Genomic DNA, 23642 nt, shown 5'->3' on the forward strand with positions numbered 1-23642 from the left:
AAACGTTCTAATGAAATGCAAATCACTTCAGTTTATTACTGTGGTAACTATATAAAGCATTAAAGTGAGACTGTCAGAAAATAGTAACATAGAAAAATGTTACATTTAGGTAAGGTGTAAAACTTAAGCTACAACTTCCTAAAAAATAACAAAACTTTTATTTATTCGTAAATAAAAAAACTAATTAGATGATGAAAAATGTATAATTTACTGAGAAGTATCTTCAAAACAGGCAGGTGAAAGTTGCAGTTCCAAAAAACCTTATAAAATTAATTAAATGCTGCTAATATAAAATACTCAGTGCACATAAACACAAACAACAATGCTTGTACTAATCTGGTAGAAGGAGCTGGCAAACAAGGTCCATTGAAGGAGCAAACTGTTGATGAGCCAAGCAGAAGCTCAGAACAAGACAATGAAATGTAAGATCAGTCAGCAGAAGCACAGGTGCATAAAATGCAAGAAGAGATGCATGAGGAAAACAGCAGGGCAGATAATTGAGGTCTTCCACTGATTAATAAACCAGATACAACATGATGAGAAGCAGTGCAGAGTCTCCACAAAACTCTAAAATGCACCCTGAAACTTGGTATAGGCAAACCAACATGGATGCTTTTCTGTTAAGAACTGGATGACACTGAGGCATTTTAAAGCCATAAGAAGGTGAAAATTTAATTACCACCCAACTTGGCAGAGTTAAGAAAGACACCTATATATGGCAAATACCATATCTTACTAGAAGTACACTAACAGCAATGCCTATTTATTCAATTACAAAGTTTTAACTATTAGGAAGAGTAACTAATTTAAATTTACCAATTTAAGAAAACAGGCTGCTCCCCTCAGTGGGACTACTGCTCAAATACAGAATGAGTAACAGTCACACAATAAATCCTTCAGTTCAATACAATTATCAATAACATACTACTTGGAAAACATTCTCCTGAGCAAACCTGTATGTCAGGTTTTAGTATCTATCTACCCTCCAAGAAAGAAAATCTTACTACTTTTTGCAGGTCAAGCATACCATTAAACTAGAACTGAACACATGACTTTCCTCTGCTATAATACATTGAGAAAACCATGCATAAAGAAAGAAGTTATACAAATACAGTGAGAAAGCACTGTTACAAATGCAACACATCAGTACATTTCAGAATGCATTTGCTGCTGAACACATGGTTAGCAGCACATATGCATACCCCCAAAAATTTAAAGCCCAACAACACTTATCTTCCCAAAACAAAAAAACTGCAGAGCATTTTATCCAAATTTTCAGAATACTGAAAAAACCTGAAAATTATGAACATCCACCCCTTTTAAAAAGTCCAAGCCTTGTCTCAAGCAGCATGACAAAATACACTGTCCTTCAGATCACTGGTAACTAAACTATCAGCAGATCAACCACGAATATACAAACTTACTTATACATGCACTTCCAATAAAATGAAAAGCTATTACAAATTTCTACCACTTCATAGTAAAGATGGTAGATCATCTTATTTCCTGAACTTTGGTCAGTTTCTGTGCACATGAGAATAAGGATTTCCAGTTTGAAATGAAGTTATTTTATTTGTTGCATGAGTTCTCACTTCCTCAGTCAAAAATCAACCAATACCACAACTTGGACAGCATCCAGGTAGTGCTAAAATCTGTAAGTCATTTTCTTCAGACTGTCTCAGTTCATCTAGACAATTTAAATTCACATATGTTGACTAATGCAATATTGACAACTTTAACAATCTTTTCTTTTTTTTTTTTAAATTCACTTTGTATAGAGGTTACTCAAAGACAAATTCTGCAGCATATAAAAAAGCTGAATATGATAATTGAGGAAGCAGGAATTAAGAGCCAAAAAGACAGGCTGTTTCACCCTAAGGTACACTAAAAAAATACACCAAAAGCATGAAGCTGAAAAGGTAACAAAATGTCCCAATTTTGCTCTAATGTATGCCCCGGGAATGTGTACAAGTACTCTCTTCAATTCACAAACACTATTCTCTACCCTTCCTCCAAACCACAGGCAGTAATTCCAGAAGTGAGAGCATATGTAGAACCACACATTAGTTTGAAGACTAAAACAATATAAGCCACCTACAAAATCAAAACTGATCAGAGTCTTTTTATGCAGTTCCTTCAAGTGATTATCTCGGTTTATAAGGGAAAGTAAAGCCTAGACTTCTCCCACCTTCAAACAAAAGAGCTGCTTTAAAAGCCCTAGGTAGAGGCTTTTGTTAGTTCTGTTTTCCTTTGGACAAACACACTTAGCATGGCACAACTCAAATGCATAATAAGGAAATGTATACACTAGGCTTGCTTTGACCAGACTTTCCACCCTAAGACATACTCTTAACTAGTGGCCAATATTTGGTTTTATAAAGATTTATTGTGTTCACAATGCAAGTCAAAAGCTACAAATTAGTACTGCCCTATGAAGCTTTATTATATGTCATTCTTGATGTTCCCTTGAGAACCTAAGCGTTGTCAAATTAAGATTTTTAAGAAGGCTGCTTCCTCAGCAAAACACTTTCAAACAAAAATCAGAAATCACAAGTTACCAAATCTTAGTTGGGGTGGGGGGGGAAATAATTATTACAATTGAGATTGCTTGTTACACTGCTGATGACCAGCACTGACACACTGGATCTAGCAATCTAATCTGTGGCGATTTACCCAAATTTAACCAAACCAGAAGCTTGTGTCTCAACAGTCTGACTCCTAGAAAAGAGAGCGTAAACAACAGTATTTCCCACACTGGAAAATTAATTAATTTATTGTTTTTAGGAAACATGTAACAGAAGGGCATTCTAATAAGTGTCAGGATCTGTTATATAATGCAGATGTGTCCAGAGGAACTGTCATATAAAAATACCCCAATGCCATCTAGGTATCCAACCAGGTATGCATTTTTAAGAGCAGCTGCAGCTCCTTGCTGTACACACAGGAGATGTGGACAATAAATCAAAAAATCCCCTTATGAAAGCTATCGTAAGTATGATACTAATATACAAAAGTGTTTTTTTCTGAACTATTTAGAGCTCAAACTGAACTAACACTGAGCACAAAATTCATTAGCCTGAAAGCTAAGTTGCTTTCAAGTATGTTTTCAAAGTTACCTGTAAGCTAATAGGCTACAAGTCAAATTGTACAACTAAACAGAGACACATGACTGTTTCAGGCACATATGCAAGATATTACAACAGCATTCCATATTATCATCCTCCCAAAGTAATTTTCACGTGTGTATCCCAAGTGCCAAAGAAATTCTCTCTGGGTGGCGGGGGGCAAGCAGAATTCTGTCTGCATGGATGAACCTGAAAGCAATTAAGAGTCTGCAGGAACCCAGTACTGGCTTCTCAGGCAGTATCATAAAATCAGCTCATTACATTCAAACAGTAAATAATATTACTCTGAATTCAGGTGGTTCAAGTAGATGGTTCTATCAAAGCTCAAACCACATGGAGTAACTGTCCACTTTCCAGAACTGCTTCAGTCTCAGCCTATACTAAGCAGATACCATTACAGGGAACAAAAACACTAGGTTAAATCATTGGTTTTTAATGTTGCATGGAGGAGTCAGAATCGACTGAAACAGTGTTTTCTTCCTATAACCGTGCTTTCAAAATGTGAGGGTGTGCAGCAAAAAAAAAAAAAAAAAAAAAAAAAAAAAGAGTGGTGAAGTTTTTGCTTCCTTTGGAATATCTATATGGCTTAAACATAATTAAGAAATCAAAAAATACACAGATATATCTTTCTTATCATTGCATCACTACTGAAATACACCTTCAAGTGATTTGGCTTGTTCTTCCTACCATTTCCATAGACATCTTTTCTAGGGAGGCCTCCTCAGGCTGCTTTAAAAGGATCAAGACAGATCTATTTCATCTAACTGGTACGTCTGTATGCAGAGAATTAAGCAGCTCTTTGCTAAATGAATGAAGTCTAAAAACTGAATTCTGTCAGGCATATAAATAAAGGCCTGCACCAACATATGCTTTAACACTTCTCAGCAAAGTTGCCAGCTCCAGCACAGAAAATGAAGCCTGCCTAACAACAGGCTTGCTTTTGTCATTGATTTTTCACAGATCCACTCAAGGGTGATTGGCAGGCACCCAATAGTTCACAGAGAATAAAAATCAGCTCTACAAAGCAACTGAAGTTATGTCCATCTTATTTGGCTGTACCAGCATACCTAGAACACTGACAGCTCCACCATATCGCCGGAACGTGGACCTCAAGAAGCACCACTACCAATACAAGACTAGACAAGCCCAAGCTGATCTCAACTTGCTGTTACATTGGAGAGTAAATAAGGCATCTTCACTTCCTAATTTGTCAAGAAATTCACAGGCCCACCAGAAAGAGTTATATCTTTGGCTGCGTGCTTTAACAGAATGTTACTGGAATTCCTTTATCATCATAAATTAAAATTATTCTTCTGATAATTACTTCTGTTTAGTACATTTCAATCAAAATCAGTAGAAGCAACAAATCACATTTTATCTATAACAAATGAACTGGTAGTTTTTCCCATCAATTTCAAGACTTTGTCTTTGCATTCTACTGTTGTATTTCTGCTCATCTGAATGAAAATAATCTGAGGAAGGTCTGTTTTGTCTTAAGTAGTCTTTGGACTTACCTCTAAAGAACAAAATTCTCAGGAAATGCAGGGTTCTTTCCATTCTCTACAACCCTGTGGTAAAAGGAAACAAGTCATCAAAGTCCTCTATTGCCATGTGACTGAAATCCTGTCAGAAGGACTCCTTACAGGTTTCAGTCACCCTAAAAATCAACCTCAGGCCAACAAAAAAAGTCCTTGGAAGTGAAATTACACTCACCCATATACTGTAACAGCAGATACACGCTTCCAGAAAAGGTGACCATTATCTTGCTTACCAAAATTAGTAACCAAGACCAGTATCTCCAATTCGTACACCTCCAACTAAAACATCAGCAGAGCTACTAGATAAACCACTTCAAGGTTTCAGCTTTTAGAATATGTAATTGGAACAGTTAATTTCACTGTGAGGGAGACTGATACTTCATGGTAGTTTCTCTCCTTTCATTAGACAGCTGATTATTCCATTTTCCTTTAATACTGGTAATTTTTAATGACTGTCCTTTGGACATCTGTCCACACAGTTCATGACTTATTACATACTCAGTATTTATTTCATGAGCATAATACAGAATAAGTTATTCTTTAAGTCATAGCTTCATAACTTTCTTCAGTACTGTTTTCCACTGCCTCTTTGCTCTGACATTAAAAGCAGGCTTAGAGAAGTCAAGTGAGAATTCACTGCCAATAAAAATACTGAGAAGCAGACACAAACCACCACAGCCAGGGAATCAAACCATGGTAGAAGTGATAACTTCTAGTAGCTTGATTCCAAGACACTCAAGTCTTTTTTCTCCTGGTAAATTTTCTAGAAGCTTGATCTAACAGTTCTCATTACAAAGGCCAACCAAGACAAACACTAGATCTTTTGGTATACCTTAGGGTAAGCTAAAACCTGCTGCATTCTAACCCCACCCAGCTTGACTACTTTAAAAGAGTAAGAGACTGATCACTAATCCAAATTACAAAGTACTCTGGACTTCCATGGAGGAGCTAGAAGTGTGTCTGGCTATTAGTCTAAATTTCTCCAAAAAGAATGAGTAGTATTAATTTGGCTACATAATTGTTACAAACATTACAACGTCTTGAAGAACATTAAAATTTTAAAGTAACTTTTCCAGAGGGTCTCAAAACAGCTTCCTAGTAGAAGGGAAAGAACATTTCTCCAAGTAGTAGATACGCAGCTTTCAGGAAGCATGACTCTACTTCTTGGCTTAAGTATTATGAAGCATTTGGAACTAAACCAAGAATGATCTAGTAACAGCTACAGCCATGGTTTTAGGCAACCAAGTGAAATGACCACACAGTTTCTCATCCTCATTCCCATTTCTCAAAGAAAAACTGACCAGAATTGACAGTTTGATGACAACAGCAACAGTATCACATGAAATATGAGTAACAAAAAGTCTGTTTCCAATATCCTTCTTCTGGAACAAATAACAAGGGAACTTCAGCTAGATCACAAAAAGAAAAATAATTAAAAATAATCCTTTCCCAAAGGCTTAGCTAACAAATTATTTTAAGCAGTAGTGTTAAAAAACCACAAGATTAGACAAGATTCACACAACGTAGTTTACTGCACAATGCGCTGTGCAGAGAACAGCTTGTCTTCTAAGCTGGTGTGTATGTAACTTGCAAATGCTGTGCACCTCACTGTTCACATACTGTAGCTCAAGGCCAAAACTGCTGAACTGGAAGAAAGGTGGGAAACCAGGCTAGTTGTAAAAAGGCAAGCTGTAATCCTTAGGCACAGATATCTCAAAGGTAAGCTTTTAGTCGAAGGGAAACCAGGATGTCAAGACATAAAACGGAAATAGGCTTAGAAAGTGGCTTTAACTGGGGTTTAAAAGCCAGATGGTATATGCAACAAACACTGACCAAAAAATTCTAACCAAAAAAGTTCACAAAGCAAAGATATTGTGCCACATATGACAGAATTTATAGCTAGAGCTTCTGTTTAATTGGTAAAGCAGTAAGTTAACCAACACAGCTGCTTTTAAGCTACCTTATCTTTATACCATGAATTCTACATAATGAGATCTCGGGTAATCAACAGGAACTTAAGAAAATCTGTATAGATGTTGAAATCATGAAAGCAAAACAGAAGAACTGAGGTATCTCAATATGGTAATCACAGTACTGTGGAAAACCAAACAGGAGTAGTAAGCTTCCCACAGGAATTATTTCTGGTTAGGAAGTATCAAAATCTTAAGGCGGCTACATATAAGTTTAATTAGTTTCAACTGGGGGAAAAAAATAAATGGCTGCTCTTACATCTACTTATAGCCTATACATACATGGACAAAAGGCTATAAGAATGCCAGGGCCTCCACTGTGAGCTGAAAGATTACTTCCGTTTAATATCTGAATAGTAACTAAGGATATCTGAAAATTATGGCAAAAGACATGCAGAAAGCAAAAAGCAGAATTTGAATCAATAATGGTCAGTTTTAGACAGGCAAAAAATGATGGAGAGGAGATAAAGGCATGTATTAATACTTGTTAAAGGAGAATCTAGAACCACTTGTTATTGTGAAAAAAAAATTAAAGGCCATATACAAGTGTATACAAAGTATGGAACAGAAAAAGTGAATCAGTAACAGCTGTCCAACTTTTTCCACAGTATGAAATAAAGTCCAAAATAAGGTAAAAAAAAAACACCTTTCATAGCATTCTACAGCATAGTTGCCAAGTAGTATACAGTTCAAGTGACAGATGCTGAAAAATTTTATTAAATTCAACAGCTTTCAGGCAGGCTTAAAATGAGGGAGAAAAGACAGAAATGGAAGTCTTCATACTCTGAAATACTCAATATCTTCCACACAATGAGTTTGCTTATTAGTAAATTAGACAAAGGCCATGAGGTACAAAAGATAACAGAGAGCTCTTAGACAGTAAGTTAGCAGCCATCTTCTCAACAATCTTTACTATTTCATATGCTGTTTACAACTTCATATCAAGTCTGATTTTAAAAATCTGTATATCCTCTGGACAGAACAGATACTAAATTAAATAGAAGCTGGTAGCTATCAAATACTCTCCACTACTTTTACATAGTTATACATCACTGTTTCTTATTGTTGATAACGGGTAAGACTTCATATCATGAGCAGTGATTTCAATTGTAACTTATTGTCCTAATACAAAACATTTTATTATGTATCAGTAGTAAATATTGATTAAATTCAATTAATTACCCTAAGTAATTACAACAGGCACAGACTCTCCATCAAGTACTGCCACTCTGCTTTTCTAGTAGAGCAGGTTACTGTCTCTCTAAAATTAACAAAAATACAAAGCTTGGATCATTGTAAGGCAGATTTTTCATGCCCGTTTTGCAGGAAGTCTCCCATACAGTACTCCGTGTGGCTTTTGATGCATCAGTTTCACAACTACGGAGGTTCAGAGCCTTTCAAGTTCTCCCCAGATCTTAATCAATTTTCAGAAGGATTAATATCCCATTCCCTCTTCCCCCCAGCCAAGAGGCTTATGGTGAACCTCAAAGAAGATTAATACTCTAACCACATTCCCAGTCCTGTCTCAGTTTCTTCTGAATTACTGCTCAATATGCTTCAAGCAGGCATAATGAAAAACTGCTTTAGTACAATGCTGCAATATTCCTTTATATACTTTTCACATCTTGGTACATCTGAAGTCACGATAGCCTATTTACTAATCTTCCACTATACGTGATGGTTTTGTCACTCCCCCGAGCTCCCAAAGAAGCACCCAATGCACTCTCACAGCCTAACGCTGAGCCTATGGCTTTCGAAGATTTAAAATCTTTGATAAAATTAACTGTGGGTGTAAAGGTGTATCAGATTTAAGAATACTACTACCTATTTAATCTTTAAATAAATTGCTAAATTTTTCACAAAACATTCCAATATCATTGTAGGCCCTTTACAAGCAGGGAAGAACTGGAAGTGGGGAACAATAATAATTTTCAAGGTAAACCTGTGGGGTAGAAATAAAGTCTCCTTTCTACTTAGATCCATGTTTAAAGGCTTTAAATACTGAATTCCTCCCCCCTTCCCATAATATTAATACATGCTATCAAGTATGGAAAAATTTATTTTCTTCTTGCAAAACAGCTCAAGATTACTCTCTAGATAAATTTTTCAGTCTCTAGCTAAATGTTACAGCTCCAGCTGGCCAATAAAAAGTGTACTCCATGCAGAGACTTTTTAGTCTTTTAAGAATTATTTCTGAAATAAGGGCTTCCCTTACAAAAAGCTTGCCACCAGAACGAGCCAGTAAAGCTCTAAATAATTTAAAAGCAGAAATACTGCAATAAACTTGCTTGCTCTGCATATTAATACATCCCTCAGAATCAAGGGGGAAGAGCAGATAGCACTAAAACTTGAAAAGAATTAAGTAGGAGTATTTTTTATAAAACTCCTGGAATATAAAAAAGCTTACTCCAGAGAAATAAAATCTGTCAGCGTATACTAGACTTCACCAGAACAAAACCAAATTTAAGAATCTACAAGACCACAAATTCATGGATAGGATGAAAAAAGAAGATAAAATATCAACCATGAGAAATGTGAGACTGGGTACCACCACCTTTCACTTGCATTACCCTAAGCAAAGCAAAAAACACAGAGACCTTAGTAATTACTATGGCCCGCCTTTCATATCAAATCAATCAATGTTAAGCAATTAACAGATACCAGTCTTGCTGACTTATAACATCCTCTTAACACCTCACAAAAAAAATGGTTTTAAAGCAGTTTCAGTTTCAGCTGCTAAAACCAGAACTCACACTCTTCAAGGAGCACAAATGAAAACCTCCCACTCCTAGCTGAATTCACATCAATATCCACTCTTCTCTGTATGACAGTCATATGATTTACCGATGCCTAATAACTCAAGGTCCTATTTACTAACTCAGCAGTAACTGTCAACAGGTGATGGAGAGAAGGAAGTCTACTGGACTCTATCATTGCCTTAAATCACAGTATATCAAGGTCAGATTATTCAGGCTAACTTCCCCCTCCTGACAGGTCAGGAGGCCAAGGGGGAAAAAAAAATGTGTACCATATGCAAGCCTCAGCACTTCTCTCTAAATTCAGCTGTACAGTATAACGAACGAGCCAGTTCAAGTGCTAGATGTTCTTTTGGACTGCATTAAAGTTGTCACTGAAACTAAGAAACTTTATTACCAAGGCAGCACGCTAAAATCATGTATTACTATTCATTTTGTGCTACACCACCACTGCCCCACTCCCACCTGTTGGAAGTTTAAATAAACTTTAGAGACATTAAAAATATTTAATGCATTTAAATACGAAATTTGAAAAGAAAAACGAGGGCAGTATTTCCTAACATGAAAAAAAGCAATCAATCCAGCTACTGAAGGCATTGTGTCACTTGAACACACAGCCATTTCTACTGTATGCACACTTGAAACCTTACTGACCATGTTGCAGGGAACTAGTTTCCCCTACCAAAATAATACAGAAGTAATCAAATCGCAATTCTGGTAATTCTTTCTATGAAAGTAAAAGTCAGCACTCAATAATAGAAGACCTAAATTTTAGGAAAAGCAAGCATAGGTTTTTGTTGCTCCTCACCAGTTGTTTAGACATGCAAGATTAAACTGAATCTTGGCAAGGTGCTCTTAAAAATTATACTGCTGATTTTCTACTTGGGTTAACGTTTCCAAAGTAACTTCGCTGTTTTCAGGCTGAGGTAGACTGAAGACAATGAAAAAAAGGCAGAGCATTAAGGCATGGGTCCAAAGCAATCAGATTGCTTTTGTTTTGCAAATGCTGTAAACATACACATCCATAAAGCTGTATTACAGTATGCTTTTGAAAGAAGCTTTGAACATGCTGAAGCAGCAAGCACATTTCAATACCTACCTTGAAATTTTGAGACAAAGGCTCTGAAGAATACATCATTACTAACATGCCATTCTTACTGTCTTTAGAACAAATTGTTTCAAAATTTTTATCAAGATTGCCCTCTGACATACGATTTTTTTCTTTGGTGTGCAGGTACAGTAAGAAATTACTTACCACAGCAAGTTGTGTCCGTGACGCTACCGTATGAAACACTGCAGGCATCATGAGAGATTCTTCTACTTTCAATTCCATCTCATTCTCTGCTGAAAACGTTGTTTTGGGGATAGCTGGTGGACGTTCACACAAGATCATTTCTTTGTTGAATAAAAAAATTGGATTGGTATCCTACACTCAAAAAGAAAACGAAATCAAACACTGAATAAAGGCAACATACTGTTCAATCACCAACTATTTTGTCTTGTAGGTAATGTGCCCTAAGAACACGTTAAAGCTTACATGCATAAGCTGAACACAAACATCTTTTTCTGAAAGCAAAGAAATCCAGCATACAGTACACTGCAGAAAAATACTTTAAAATCCCTTAGTAAAACATCTTTTTCTTCCCCCTAAACTGACAGTTTAGACAAAGAATGCAGCATGCACTTACTGTTCCTGCACTGTAACTACACACTCTTCTGTCTGGTGCCATACACTCTCCTCCATTGACAACCAGTACTTGGTGCTGAATGGCAATCTTATACTTTGTTTGAATTGCATGTTTCAGATCAGCCACACTGGAAGAAAAAATGGGCAAACATGATGACTAATAGAGATAGCTGACTTGTCTGTGTCAAAGAAGAACTTTTTTTTAAAAGACCTATTATTTTTCATTCTGCATAATGACATATTTCTAAGTTTTGTAAGTGCTGTACTGTGTTGCATTCCGGATATCCAGCTAATAAGCTATCAGCTAAAAGATGACAGCCTCTGCATTACTAATAAATTATCAGCAATCTTTTTCCAAGAAGATCTGATAATCCAGAATTTCAGCATGCGAAGTCACACCAAGCATTTAGGATAATAACTGTCAAGTCATATTATGTTCTTTGAATATGTACTTCCTGAACAGCTAACTTACTGAAACCCTAGAAGGTAGCAAGAGTATTAACACTTCATTATGCATAATGTAAGCAATTTCACCTAATCAACTTTGATTTACTATACATCGAGTACAGTATGGCATTTAACAGAGGATTAAACAATCTATATATACGCAACATTCATATAAACATTACAGACACTTTTAACGAAGAAACAGTAGGTCAATAAAACATCCCTGTTTTAGTTCACCACCCTTGTACCTTTAATTCTGAGCGATGATATCTTCACTTTACTACTTACTTTACACAGTTCTAGACTGTCTTGAAGACACAGGCAAACACCAAACTGAACAAGAATTTACTAATATGATATATTAACTGACCCAAACTATAAAGCACTGGGGTAGTACCTGTGCAAAGGTATTAAAAAGCTTCAGAGTATCAAGTGAATAACCAATATAAGCAACAATGGTTTTAATATAACTGGCAAGAAGTATAATGATATTACTGGCTATATGGTCCTTGAAAAATAAAGATCAGTTATCTGAAACAACCATGATTCAATACCACATTGTGAATTCACTACGAAGGAAACTATGCTACAGTAAGCATTCACCTACCATCTCCATGGTCTTGGGGAAGATAGATCGGCCTGTCTGCATAGACAGAAACAGGCAAAGAACCCAAGAAAGTTAAGTCTTGCTAGAAAGAGCAAGTCTATATATACAGATATACAGAACAAGAAGTTAAACTGTTCAACTGAAGTCTTGGATTTTGTGTGGGTCAGACATTGGAAAGTTTGTCCCTCAAAGAACTATTCGCAACTGAGCAAAGCGTCAGCCCATACCTGACTATTAGGAACCTGGTCTGGCAATTCAGATGCCGTACCTCACTCACCATTATTTAGGAACAGAATGTCTCAATGTACCACAAAGCATAGAGGGGTGCTAACACATCTGCTAAGGACCCAACCGATCCAGAATGGCCGAGATGAAATGCTTCATGCTCAACAATACCCTGAGTGTCAGTAGGCGTTGCAGAAGAGCAGACAAAAATTAACGGTGTAGGCAGTCTTAGGGGCCTTCCACACCAAACAAGTTTCAAAATCCAAACTCACTTGTTGAGTCATGAAAATTGCAAACAGGAATTCAGGAGAAAGGAAACAATGGATGTGAGCACAAAATCCGCGGTAGAACTCTTTCAAGCACAGTTACTTGCAACTCATTCATCACTGACAGAATATGAAGACAGGAGGTAAGCTTGGCTCTTGCTAGCTCCAATGTGCAAGGGCTATCAGACTGCACACATTTATTAGATCAGTCCCACATGAGAACAAGGAAAAAAAGATACAATACATCCAGTATTTCTTAGACCTCTCTAAAAGCTTCTTTATATTTGCAAGATGCTTTTAATGTGCAGTGAAATTAATACACATAGGAAACCTGCTGGGGCTTAACTGTGATTCTGTAACACTGCTCATGCTTAAAGCAGCTGGACATTCAGAAATTCATGTTTTACACATGAAATGCTCTAAAACATTTTGGAGCCTTACAACAGAGGGCAGAACCAACTTTTACCCATCCTGGATATGAGACAAAAACCTGCATGCCAGTTCTTTAGCTTCCAGTCTAAAAATATTACAGAGCACACACTTTCTTCAGGATGTATATATACTGACAGAAAAAAGAGCAATTTGCAGAATTTCTTCTACAATGCTAGTCAGTAAAAAAAATAAACATTTTACAGAGGAATCCTAAATAAAAATGCCATCCAATAAAAGGTCACAGAAAATCAGAAGTTGTTCTGACAGTTTTTCCAAAAAGGAAGCATAACACCAGAATCAGCTAAGAGTAGGTCATCCTCTGTCACTGCCCCAGAAAGTAAATAACCTCTCCACTCTTTCATGGGACCTCAGACACACACAATCACTTGCAAGGCATTGCAAATGCTAACAAATAAATCTAAAAAGCAGAACACAAATCCCAAATTCACTCGAATACATGAAAACCTAGAAGATAACTACATGGACATACTAAAAAACAACTGACTATAATCTCTCCAGAACTCAGCATACGAAAAGTATATATAGTCTTTAATTAAAAAAAAAACCAAACACAGATAGGCAATTAATTTACTTTCTTACTTTTGTACAGCAAGTTCCGTATCAAAGGTAAGGGTAGTTCCAGTGTTGACCAAAAATACATACAGCTTCATGATGATTTCTTTAGGTCTCCGAAGTTTGTAAGTTCCACTGCTAAAATCATTTAGAAACTGAAAAAAAGATTCCAAGTGTTAGTTTCACATATCAGTTATGAAAAGCATGTACATGCTTTTGAAAAAATGTTTTTAGATATGTAGTAGGTGAATGGATCAGCTCTTTATCCATTACTAAACATAAAGATGCTCCTCTGACCAGGAACATGGGCAAAGTAAGCCTCTGCACATACAAATGGTTAAAAGAACCAGAGGTCACCATCTCAGATCATTTACCTGGCTTTTCTCACTTATGAAATGCCTTTTAAAGCCTCAGAGAGTTATTTCCAGACATCTTTTCTAGATTTTGCAAACAGCAGCATGATCTATGCTTCAATTTCTCAACTTAAAGCTACAAAGTCTATCTGCTCACTACTATCCCTATCCATAGATTTTTAACTGAGACATACAGAAGCATTAGCAAAAAACATAAAGTTTCAAAGATATGTAGTTTTCTTTTTGTATCTCTTCATAATTAAGTAATAGTTTTTAAAAAAGTATTTTCCTCTTTCCAGCACTAGCTAGATCTGTGGCTCCTTTCTTTGTTGCTAGTAGCAAATATGGAGCAATTGAGAAAGAAAGCGCAGTCCAACACATTGGAAGCATTTTCAGTCCTGTACCCTACAAGCATCCGGATGACCGTCTATAAACACGTTTTCTCCATTGCACATAACATGAAAAAATAATTAACTGCTTTGTAAATCATTTGAGATTTAATCTGAGATTTTATCACTGAAACACTCCACACTTCTGAGCCTTTTTTTCTTCTCCATAGTAGCTCAGAAGTTTATGAATAATTTCCTCCACACTAACAGGGTTGCTGCAGGAGTAAAACTAGCACTGCAGTCAGTAATGACCTGAATTTTTTATTTTTTTAATGTGGAAGGAGTTATGAAAAGTTAGGCTGCAAAAGTTTTACCCACTAAGCAATGTTCTTCTATCATTATAAAAATTACTTTTCGGATTAAATTACTTCACAGGAAACTTAAGTTCCACCTTCCCTGAAACATGAACAGGACACATACACAAGGTCTACACAGCTATTACCCTAAAATGAGTCCGAATTTGCATTTATCTTTTTGCCTACACAGAGGAAAAACTGATAAACCATAGAGAAAAATAACAAACATATTAAAATGGAGAGGGGGAGAAGTTTTACCAGAGTAATAATTCCAGAAAGTCAAAAGAGCTTTCTAATTTTCAAGCATTAATAACAGTGCATAAACTAGTCAAAACATGCATTTTTACAAGGCTTCAGAAACAGAACCATATCAAATAAAAAAGCCCCAGCTAAAGATCCAATCTGAATTGAGATTTGTTGTCTTTACACTTAATTCTTCAGTGGCACCAGTTCTAACTTACATCAGAAAATACTCCACAAAGTTATTAGATAAAGAAGAACTGCTGAACATCAAGAACAAGCTAGCAATAATTTATTACTAAATGATTTGGCCTAAGTTACAGAATTACATCAGCCTCACGCACAGAGAAAAACTCCTTTTTATATAGGGTATATTTGTGACCGTGGCCCACGTACAATTGGAAACAAGTGTTAAATAACACAATGCTTAAAGCAAGCATCATGGAGCATCCACCAAAAAAAGCTCTTTTCCATCTAAGCAAAGTAAAGGGTTGTATGGTATCTAGTTTTCATAGCAACATTATTTTCCAAGCTGAAGTGATATTTACAAGAGAATCTGTCTGGAAACCTCACATACAAAAAGTGAAATTTTAATTAAACATTTACCTCTCCATACCTTAACACTACAGCTAACTATTTAAAACACAGAAAAAACTATTACCAAGAACAAAAATATTTATGACAGTATCTGCCACGCATAAATCAGCAGTCTCACGATTTTTAACTTCAAGCAAAGAATTACCTCCAGGCACTATACAAAGCTATCACCTTCTTCAGGAGGAGAATAAATGCACACATTTGCTCTGCTTGATTTTTGGCCACACAGTAGCATGGCTGTTCAAAGCCAGAGATGATCTGCAAAGAAAAGATACAGAATGCAATTACAGCTGTTATTAACATGTCAGGATTTTATGGTCATCATCACATCTAATCCAGAAATCAGCGTATGTCAATGCCAGAAAGAATAATGAAGTGGTAACACTTTTTTGTTAGTTAATAATGCTATCCAGTTGCAAGCCCACTCAAAACTGCTACATACCTGAATATTTTTGCCCGTAAATTTAGTTAAAAATAACCATTTAAAATATTCTTCAGTATTTACAAAGAGGCAAATTTAGTTCACTAAAAAGAATTGCTTGTACTTCCATTAACTGAATGTATTTTTCAGAACTGGCACAAAATGTGATCTGATACTAAGAGCAACAGAGGAGGTCATAAAAAAAGCAATTTATCTAAGAAAATTCAGTGTAAAAAGGCACACATACTACTGCTGTTGAATGAACAGTATTATCCTGCAGCTGTATCTAACAGATCCCTCCAGGAATCAGCATCACCTTCCTTACCTGAAACAAGGTAACCTTGTTTGCTAAGCTATTCACCTATTTTCAAAACATTTGTTAGATTTTTTTTGTTTGTTTTAATAAACTGAAGATGTTACCATTCCCAGCTGCTTGTCACTGGCATCCTTTGTCAGGGGCTTTCTCTCCCAAAACTGCTGTTTAAACTACAATGGAAACTACAACAATCAAAATGAGCCAGATCAGCAAAGGTGGTCTTTTTAGGCTACCCTTGTTTATTTTAACTGTTATTAGTTATTTAACTGCCAAAATAGAAGGAGCACTTGGCAAGGAAGGCAGTAATGAGCAGCTGGGCTCAGGGCAGTCAGGCAAGCGCACAATCGAACTCTGAACTGCAAACATTATTTCTATCATGTTAATACCCTAGCAAGCTTTCTGAGAAGATGATCAGGTACTATAAAGGGTGATAATCCACTACTAAAAATAGGTTTGCTGAAGCCTGAAAACCATTAGAACACGTAAATCATTTTATACAACTCATGTTACTAATGGTAAATCAAAACCCTTTATCTTAAATTTGAAAAACTTATGAAAAAGGAAAAAAATTACCCAGCCATCCCATGTATTTTACATTCATGGAACAGATAGCACTTTGTTAGGCTGTTATTTCAGCATTATCTTCCTCCTTCCTGTCCACTTCTCCTTTTATCCTATGCAAAATGCACACACATCACCTTGTCAGAAGCAAAGGTACAGCAAAAGGGAAAAAAGCAATATGATTAAGTACCACCATTGGAAAACCAGTAACTCAAGTGTCCTCCTTCTGTTTATCTATCAGCAGTGAGTAGTTGTACTTGAGCAAAATCAATTTCTGAACACTTGCTTTTGATCAAAGTAATGCACATTAACACAAATAACAAAAAACTACTGAAACACTTTGCCACAAAGTAGAATCACAACACTATAATCTATCCTTCTAATTCCTTTGCAACCATTAAGTAATCAAAGAACAATTGTCATTTCTTCCACACAGCATTTCAACAAACAGTCCTTGGCTGACAAAACTACACTTAACACAGGCAGGACAAATTTATATTAAGTTACTCATTACAGAAAAAGGGGTGGGGGGATGGGGAAGTAGAATTCACCCACTCCAAAGGTTGCCAAAAATTTCAGTGAGTAATTCCACAAATCAAAGAATCATGTGAAGGAAAGTTTCAGAGAACATGTGCCTTGTAACACCAAGCTTTCCTGCAGATTCACCGGTGCCCAATAATGGCAGGCTGCACCCCCTCATCAGCAGGAACTATGTTAAGTGTCTCTCTCCAGCTGCCTGTTTTCACAGCAGTGGACAAAACCAAATTTTGAGAGCTCTCCCTAGTCTTGCATCTCTGGAGAACATCTGGCTGTGTCTGGCAAAGTCCAAGATTAGTTAAATGGGGAGATGTATGAAAACCAGCCACAGTTGTCTATGTCTCTTTTCTTTGAAAGGTCAGGTTACAGCAGACTGTTGCAAGCAAGGTCAGCTACATATCACAAACTAGCCTTTAAGTTTGTTCCCAATATTCAAGAATATTATGATTCAGCATTAACACAATTTTTTAACATAAGCGTTGAGTGAAAGTCAGGCATCATCAAGCTTCAAAAAAAAATATATCCATAAACACACACACTTTACTCCTCTGTTTGTATTGCCTCAAAAGGCCATTAAGAGAATTGTGGACTTTTTTAGCATTATACTGTTAAAAGTTTCAAGCTTTTTAGCATTACACCGCTGAAACTATTTTAATAGAGGTTGGACAATTACTAAATTTGACAGCTACTGAAGATAGAGCTGCTCTACATAATCAGACAAACTGTAATAAAATGACTAATCCACCCAGATTATTTGTTTGAACTGTGACTTGCAGCGTTAGATCCTGCTATCATGTAAACTAGATCATTCAAATTATGGCATGGAAGCTTGTATGATCAATAGCCATGAATTATCACTAACACCATTACAAAAAATAGCTGAAAAGTTTGAAAAGGAAATTTCTGTAGCAGCTGCCAGAGCGGACAGAAGATAGTAGGCATGTAAGAGAGGACAAAAACAAAAGAACAGCACAAAGAAGAAAAAACTTTCAGAATTAATTCAGAAGATATGTATTTTGTTACATTAGCTAAAAAAACACCAGAATCAACCATGAATATGTTATGCTGGTTATAACATTTATTTCACTGCTATGCATTGTGTTTACATTGAGATGCAATTACTCCATCTGCTTTACTTCATGGAAGTATTGCAAGGTTTTCCTATCCAATATAAGTATATTCAAAACTGAGTACTTCTGAAGTCTGTTGATCAATACTTTCAGCGCATGTTGTTTAGAAGGTTTGAAATTTTGTGTACTTCAGAACATGCTCTTTGTTACATCTGTAAACGAAACTGTCTATTTACAAACCTTTCCTTTTTGTAATTGCAGTACAGAAGTCATGGGCTTTACAGCACTCAACAAATAATCCAAATAATATTAATCATCTATTTCTGCCCTGAAGTGCAGAATCCCTGCTCCATTATTCAATTCTGTTACATTGTTTCACAGTACAATTCTTTCAAATGTCAAAAACTCAAAACAATGAAGTATGGCCTTCCAGGTAGGACAAAGAAATCAACATTCATGCTGTTTGGGTTTAAAGGGGCATTATCAACTTCACTTTGAAGTCATTTAAGTTCCTTCTACAATATCCCAATATTTATGTTCATGCACATGTTTTTGACATCTCATATCCCATACCTCCTTTATAAACCCAATTACAAGCTAAACTTAAGCAAATTAAGTTATTAATACATTTTTCTTTAACTCCTTGGAATTTAAACTGCACTATGCCGAAGTCATGGCTTTCCTTCAAATTTCCTTTAAAATTCCATCTTCTACATCAGCAGCATAAGTTATCTTGCTTTTTGTGCCTGGGGCTGCTTTACATCTGCACTGTAAGGGCCATACTTATCAAAGCTTCAACTCTAGGGTCACAAAGGACCAAAAGGCCCAAACTCTTTCCCCCCCCCCCCCCCCCCCGTATGTCTCCTGGTTGGAAAGGGCTCAACTCCAAAAGCAGACAGACAGAACTTGCTTAACAACCTAAGCAAGGCAAGACTCTCACTCTTCACTCAGAAGCCCTGCAATTCCACATTGCTAATTATTAGACATTCACATAGCTCTGTATGGACATTATCTGTATGCTGCTAATAGAGGAAGTTTGTCTTCTCTTCCTACAGACCAGCTGAGGTTATATTGCAAGTAACAGCGCCTCCAATATGAGTCATAAATAATACCCCTGACTACAAGGGTCAGGTGCCTTACAGGACACCAGTGCAGAATTCCTGCCTGTCAAAACGGCAATTCACCTGTGGCAAAGGCTGACAAGCCTGTCATGTGCTTGAAAGACTCAAGTGCTATTCCTCATTCACTGAATATCTTACCTGGAGAACATTTTTCCCTCAAGGAGAATATACTTTTATTACCTCTGGAAATGGGGAGCCAGATCTGGGACGCATTAACATCTTATTAAGCTGTGCTTCTGTTTCCATACAGCAAATCTTAAGGTTCGTATGCAAAATCCTGCAATTCCTGTGATTTCACCGTCCTCTCTTCTCAGAGCAGGATTCCCTGTTTCATTTCCAACTTAAGCAACTCTACAACAGCCAAAGGTACAAGACTAGTGCAGAATGTTCCTTCCAATTTGTTTTTCTTCTACAAACCTGTCTTCTACCTATATCTCCTTTGCTTTTTCAGATACCCTTCTCAAAAAATGTTCTCTTGATCCAATTTGCATACCTCACCTCATAACCGAAGGATTTTATACCACATAAATCCTAGTATCAAAGGAAAACTTAAAAGAGCTTGAAGCTGAATTTAAGGAAACTAACACCTTCATGTTAGTTGTAAAATTATCTCTAAAAGCAGACTTCAAGGAGCTTTCTTCAATACTGCATCTAATCAGAAATATCTTAATTTTGCAGAAGACTACTACCACCACCACAACAGACAGAATGACCTCGTTATGAGGGCACACATTCTTAACTAATGCTTTTAGCAACAGAAATGGCTTCATTTCTAAAACACAACACAAGTGTATACCCTTAACTGGACAACTGAGTGTTGAAAGGAAACATGTTTTAAAAGCCTCTTAAACTTAAGAAGTAAATCCTAAAAAAAAAAATAAATATCCTAAACTATGTGATAGTAGGGCTGCTCCTGACTCAGTTTCAGAGAATTTCAACCCTCACTCTTCCAAAATAAATTTAACCAGATGACCACATCTAACCACCAAGATACATGTTACTCCAGGTGAAGATCCTATCTCCCATTAGCACCTTATATCAAAGCCTATAAACCTTGTGTTCAAGCCACACTAGTCTTTAAGAAAGGCTGTCAATCCCTGACATCTGTAAGGTGCCATCTGGAGCTCTATTTATACTGTGTTGAGATGTGCATCAGGCACAGAGGCAGTTACTTAATTACAGCATCTCCAAAAGTCACTGTGTTGTTAACAGCTCTTCAACTCAGTAAAGCAAGTCTTTTGCACTCAACCCAAGAACCAAGCTGTAATTCTGCACAGCAACCAGGAAATGTGCCTAAGTCCCTAGTTTCCAATTCACTAAAGAGAAATTCCAAAACTCAGTAATTCAGTATACAGTAATTCACAGCATATGAGGTTTTTGGTTTTCCCCTCTTTTAGATGAATCATTTTACACAATATCAACTTAAGATTTACAGATCATCCCCACATTCAGAGTTGCTCTTCATTCAGCAAAGTAGGTGCAGCAATACCTTCACAGATCCTCAACATTATCAACAGTGGAAAAGCAGGAGATCAAAATCAACTGCACCTGGGCAGGTAAGAAAACATTGTGCATTAAAGAGTAGCTTTTAAATTGGCATGGCCCAAAACAGTGCAGCTTCTTACAAGTTCAGACAACTTATATTGTGGGTTCTAGGAAAGCGATAGTTTCAGACATGTTTATGAGGCAACAAGCCCATTATTAGGCATTGTATCATGATTCTATATGTACATAATTATAAAACTTCAGATCTGAGTGTTAGCATCTATTTACATTGCAGTTTTCACTCATTTGAGGAGCTGCCAAAACACAATCCAAATAATGGGTCAGACAAGTTTTCCTTCTCCAACAGTAACAAAAAAAAAGTAAAAAATTTTACATTTTCCAAAACCCCACATCTCTTACCTGGCAAGAAGTTCACTTTCTGTGCCTCAGTCAACAAGTACAAGTCAGAAAAAAAATCAAGCGTTTCTGATTTTCCTATTGCTAGGGAACAGCCCACAGCCTGCTAAAGTACCCTTTTTCTTTTTAATTGATGGAAACAGTCTTTCCACAGCTGTCTGACTTGTTTTTTGACAAAGTTAAGCAAAGGTTTTGTCAGCCTTTTTTTTTTTTTTTAATGTATAGTTTTGACATTTCAAAAGCATTTGTAGACACAAGTCTCTCCCCAATTACAGTGATTAATACATTCACTTTGCAAAGAATCATGCTTTTGGGTACATGGAGCTTCAGGTGGTTTTATTCAAGTTCCCAACTGACTCCATACTGGTGGGAAGGTTCTCCCTGTAGACATAGTCTTTAAAAATAATTAGCATGCAAAATCTCACAGTGTTTGCAAACAATTCTACATGAAATAGCCAACATAAATCCCTTTATTTCTTACACCAAACTCAGACAAGTCAGCACCAATGCATATTTCACTAACACTCTCCCGTTAACCAAGACCATAATCATATAAACAACACTGGTTATACTAAGAGCACCAGACTTCAGAATTCCTTCCCTCAGCCACTTCTGCTCCTGTCCCACAGCAGCTTTCAGTGGTACAACTTTACAAACTACTATGGAGTAAACTGGATCGCTTTGCTCTAACAAGCTAGAAACAGCATACTTCCCCAGGTTACCGCTAGCTCAAATTAGTTCCATGATCCAATTCACTACACAGCTCCACAAACTGTTACACTACAACTAAGGCTGGAAAGAAGCTGATGAATACAGCACTGTTAGCCAAGAAGACAAGTCAGAATTTCCAGAAGGCATCATTCACATTCCTAACTGCCCATGCTATCATCAGTTATTAAGATAACTTCTGATAAATCGTAGCCTATTAAAAAAATGCCAGTATCCTCTTAAAAAGCAGACTAAGATAACCCCAAAATGGGCAATCGCTACAGATGCAACTGAGGACAGTTTATCAAAATGTAGTCTATGAGGCTACTCCTCCTGCCCTCCCCTCTCCACATACACCATCATAATACTACAAGGGTTTTTTTCTTTTATGTGGATAGTACAAGGTAACTTGGCCAGACCTACTTTAAAGGATGAAAGCACAGAAAGTAAGTCTGATAAAATGGCATTTCTTTCACAGGAATGAAAACACTACAGGTAGAAAATAAAGTAAAAGATGGACAATAATGAAATGTAAGACAAATAAAGACCCTTGTGATTTATTTTGCCATTGTGATCCAACTGCCTACATAAGAGCCACAGGTTCTTCCTTAACCAATTTCTATTCATAAGCAGTCATATTTTAGAACAACATTAAACTTTTCCAGTAATAAAAATATCCACCACCATCTTGGTCAGCTGTTCAAATGATTAGCAACTTACAAACATCCATATGAATAAGAAAATTTTGAAACATGTTTGTAAGTTTAGCATTTGAACTTGCATGATCTAAATATGGAATTCTTCTAATTTTGCATTTTAAAGTTCCTTATAATTCACATCACACCCATGAACCCCCTCTTATTAATCAACTATTTTTTCCAGTGGTATCTGAAACAGACAAGTAAAGACTATTACATTCAAAAATCATGTCTACATTTCTGGCAACAGAGCTTATACTCTATTTGCATGTTACATAGTTACAAATCACCTTCAGATCTCTATTGACATCAATCTGAACAAAGATAACAGCAACCTACTGAGAAATTAGAAAAGCTGCAGGATGGATTTAAAGAATATTAAATTTTACCTTATCTCAAGAAGATGTTTAGTAGTTTTCAACTGCCCTTCTTCATCTTTCTGGGATAAGTCTTTGGTAGTTTAAAACAGCTAACAATACATTAATAAATCCCTTTATGGAATATTACCAACTTGAGAACTATAATACCTGACAAAAAAAAAACAACCCACAACCACAACTGTTGAGATACTTCAACTGTACTCCTACCTTACTGTACTCTGGCTGTGCTGTTTGCAGCCATAACATGCATGTGAAATCATTATTATATTACATTTGTTCCTTGAAATTTATAGGGATTTTATCTCTTGAGTCTTTCACATAAATAAAGGAAAGTTTACACATTACACCCCCTCTTTTCATTCAGACAGAAATGAGAATTTGGAGCCGTATTTTCTTTTTTTGTTTAAAAAACAATTCATTGGGTTTG

The 23642-nt window shown here is 36.4% G+C and overlaps 1 protein-coding gene across 4 annotated transcripts in view; it reads right to left on the bottom strand.

Annotated features, from left to right (window-relative positions):
• The window catches only part of RB1CC1 (RB1 inducible coiled-coil 1), a 77692-nt gene that overhangs the window by 49288 nt on the left and 4762 nt on the right, over nt 1-23642 (bottom strand). For 3 of the 4 annotated variants that reach the window (XM_040585876.1, XM_040585875.1, XM_040585877.1), the window contains exons 2-5: nt 15647-15759; nt 13654-13781; nt 11078-11204; nt 10645-10815 (exon numbers count right to left, since the gene is read on the bottom strand). In XM_040585876.1, the coding sequence (XP_040441810.1) occupies nt 10645-10815; nt 11078-11204; nt 13654-13724 (369 nt within the window). In that variant the 5' untranslated portion in view covers nt 13725-13781; nt 15647-15759. Of the gene's footprint in view, nt 1-4639; nt 4694-10644; nt 10816-11077; nt 11205-13653; nt 13782-15646; nt 15760-23642 lie in introns of those variants that run through there. The other variant, XM_040585878.1, reaches the window with a different exon arrangement.

The sequence above is a fragment of the Falco naumanni genome, chromosome 3 (genome assembly GCF_017639655.2).
Source record: "Falco naumanni isolate bFalNau1 chromosome 3, bFalNau1.pat, whole genome shotgun sequence".
NCBI classification, from domain to species: Eukaryota; Metazoa; Chordata; class Aves; order Falconiformes; family Falconidae; genus Falco; species Falco naumanni.